Raw genomic sequence first — 2,337 nt, forward strand, 5'->3', positions numbered from 1 at the left:
GGCATCACAATATGGTAAGGGGCGTAACATTTCCGTCACACGCTTGAGGAATTTGGCCAATCACAATGCACTGGATAGCTGGCCAATCAGCGTGCACCTCGCTTTTTCAGACCGATGAGCTTTGTAAAAATCGACGCGTTTCAGAAAGGCGGGGCATAGAGAAACAATAATGTACAGTATGTGAAAAATAATGTGTTTTTTTAACCTTGAACCACATAAACACATTTCATTAGACCAAATACACCAAATAATGTTCTTTTTAGCAACATCATATAACCCCTTTAAGGTTGTTTTACCTTCTGTGGATAAATTCATGTTTATTGCATTATTTTAGTGTCATGTTACTATGTCATGTTTTTTTTTTTTATTGTTGTTTGTATGACATCCTCCTCCTAAATATTAGCATTTACCACAGTTTGTGAAAAAGCTACTGGTGGCAAACTCTTATCGTGTGGCTCTCTTTATCATGCAAGTAAATAAAGTAAATAAAAATAGTAAACAAAATAAAACAATTAATTAAAATAAAGAATAAGTTAAATACACTTAAGCAAATAAAGCATTCTACATATCACTTTACCACACAAATAGATAAAAAAATGAATGAAAAACAAAATTTAAAATCAAAGTAGTATTATATGTATCTTTTTTTATCTAATTGCATTGTAAGTTAATATGTAAAATAATCAAGCCAAAAAAATTATACTTTAGTAAAAATACATTTAAAAATGTTAAAATAAAAATACAAGTATAATACCTTCAAGTATTACACCGTTCACTTAAAGGTCCCCTGAAATGCTTAGAAACACGCAGCGTTACTCTGTGCTGACGTCATTTTAACTGAAACAGGAAGACAGGGCGGGACATATCAAGCAGCCCCGCCCCTTTTTAAAATAGCCAATAGCGTTTGTTTAGATCACAGCTTGGGCTAGAGCCGTTCAGCCATTGATCTCCGTAAAGCTGCATTTGACAGGGTATGCCAGCCACAATCTCATCCATATTGCTATAAAATATAGCATTCTGTGTAGAATTCAAATAGCTCCGATACATTTTGTGGTCTGCGCCGACTCGCGCATGTTATCCACTCCGTGCTATCGTGTCTCTGGACCAGAGCAGAGTGTGTGTGCGGTGGTGGTCTGTGGACAAGTGACCGATTTCAGCCACGGCTTCAGCGTCTATTTTATAGTGTAGGGGGCGGGCGCTTCAGATTCTAGAGAGCATTTGATTGGACAGAAAGTTTGATGAGAAGATGAAGTACGATGCGACGTCAAAAAAATCGTTGAGCCGTTTTGGTGAAAGTGACGAACTGCAAGCTTTGAATGCTTATATCTTCTTAATGCGAATTGTCACTGTTTTGGAGCACACTGCCTTATAGATAACCTTAAGACTAACATATTGATACTAACACCCAAAAAAAACTTTAATTTTGATTTCATGGGGACTTTAAAATAAAACAAGTAAAAAGTACTATTTTTCATCAACTTGCGTGGTGAATAAGTAAATAATAATAAATCAAGCAAAAAAAAAAAAGTGTAATACTTAAAGTAACTATACCCAAGTTAAAGTTAAATATTACAAAAGGAACAAAATATTTTTGCACTTGGGTACATTAAGATTACATGAGCTAATGAAACTGTACATTTAAGTTACTTAAAGTAACTTTATGTTGCTGCCTTTTATTTATTTTTTAACAGTAAAGCTGTGTAAGGCAACCACAGCTGCTTTTTTTTTTTTTATTTACCATAAATTTCATAGATTATTTTTAGTCTACATCATCTATAAACCACTGAAGTAACACTGTAATAGTATAACCTGCTCTACTTCTCTTTCTGTAAACTGTCCTCTATCAGTTCTGATATTTGCCTTTTATACAAACAAGAGATCTGACAGACATCTTGCATTAGCTAGCTTATGATGAGGACCTCTGCTGACTCGGGGAAACAAAGCACACTCAAGTGCGTAGATGCCGTCACAACACACCCAGCAGCATCCAGTGACTGAACTAGAACAAACGTGTCACTATTGGTGCACAGAAAGAGTTTGCAGTGTTATGTGAAGTATGAAGCACAGACCTGCTGTATGACAGGGGCCTGCACACCTCCAGGCTGCATCTGTGGCAGGACCTGCTGCTGCAACACCATTTGCTGCTGTGGCTGAATGATGTATTGAGCTCCATTGGCAGCTCTGACCACCTGCAGGATCTGACCTGAACACACAACAGAGAGATGGGCTTTTTTTAAAGGCATTCACACTTGTGTTAACATGCACAAAGTAGTCATGAAACTGAAACCGTGAACAAGACCAAAAAAAAAAAAAAAAAAAAAAAAAGGAAAGGACTTG

At 36.4% G+C, this 2,337-nt stretch overlaps 1 protein-coding gene across 2 annotated transcripts in view; it reads right to left on the bottom strand.

Moving 5' to 3' along the window:
• The window catches only part of LOC107658177 (transcription initiation factor IIA subunit 1-like), a 16,139-nt gene that overhangs the window by 8,282 nt on the left and 5,520 nt on the right, over positions 1-2,337 (bottom strand). For both annotated transcript variants that reach the window (XM_016446639.1, XM_016446638.1), the window contains exon 6: positions 2,070-2,203. In XM_016446639.1, the coding sequence (XP_016302125.1) occupies positions 2,070-2,203 (134 nt within the window). The remainder of the gene's footprint in view (positions 1-2,069; positions 2,204-2,337) is intronic.

This window comes from Sinocyclocheilus anshuiensis, unplaced genomic scaffold, assembly GCF_001515605.1.
Source record: "Sinocyclocheilus anshuiensis isolate Anshui unplaced genomic scaffold, SAMN03320099.WGS_v1.1 scaffold279, whole genome shotgun sequence".
Lineage (NCBI taxonomy): Eukaryota > Metazoa > Chordata > Actinopteri > Cypriniformes > Cyprinidae > Sinocyclocheilus > Sinocyclocheilus anshuiensis.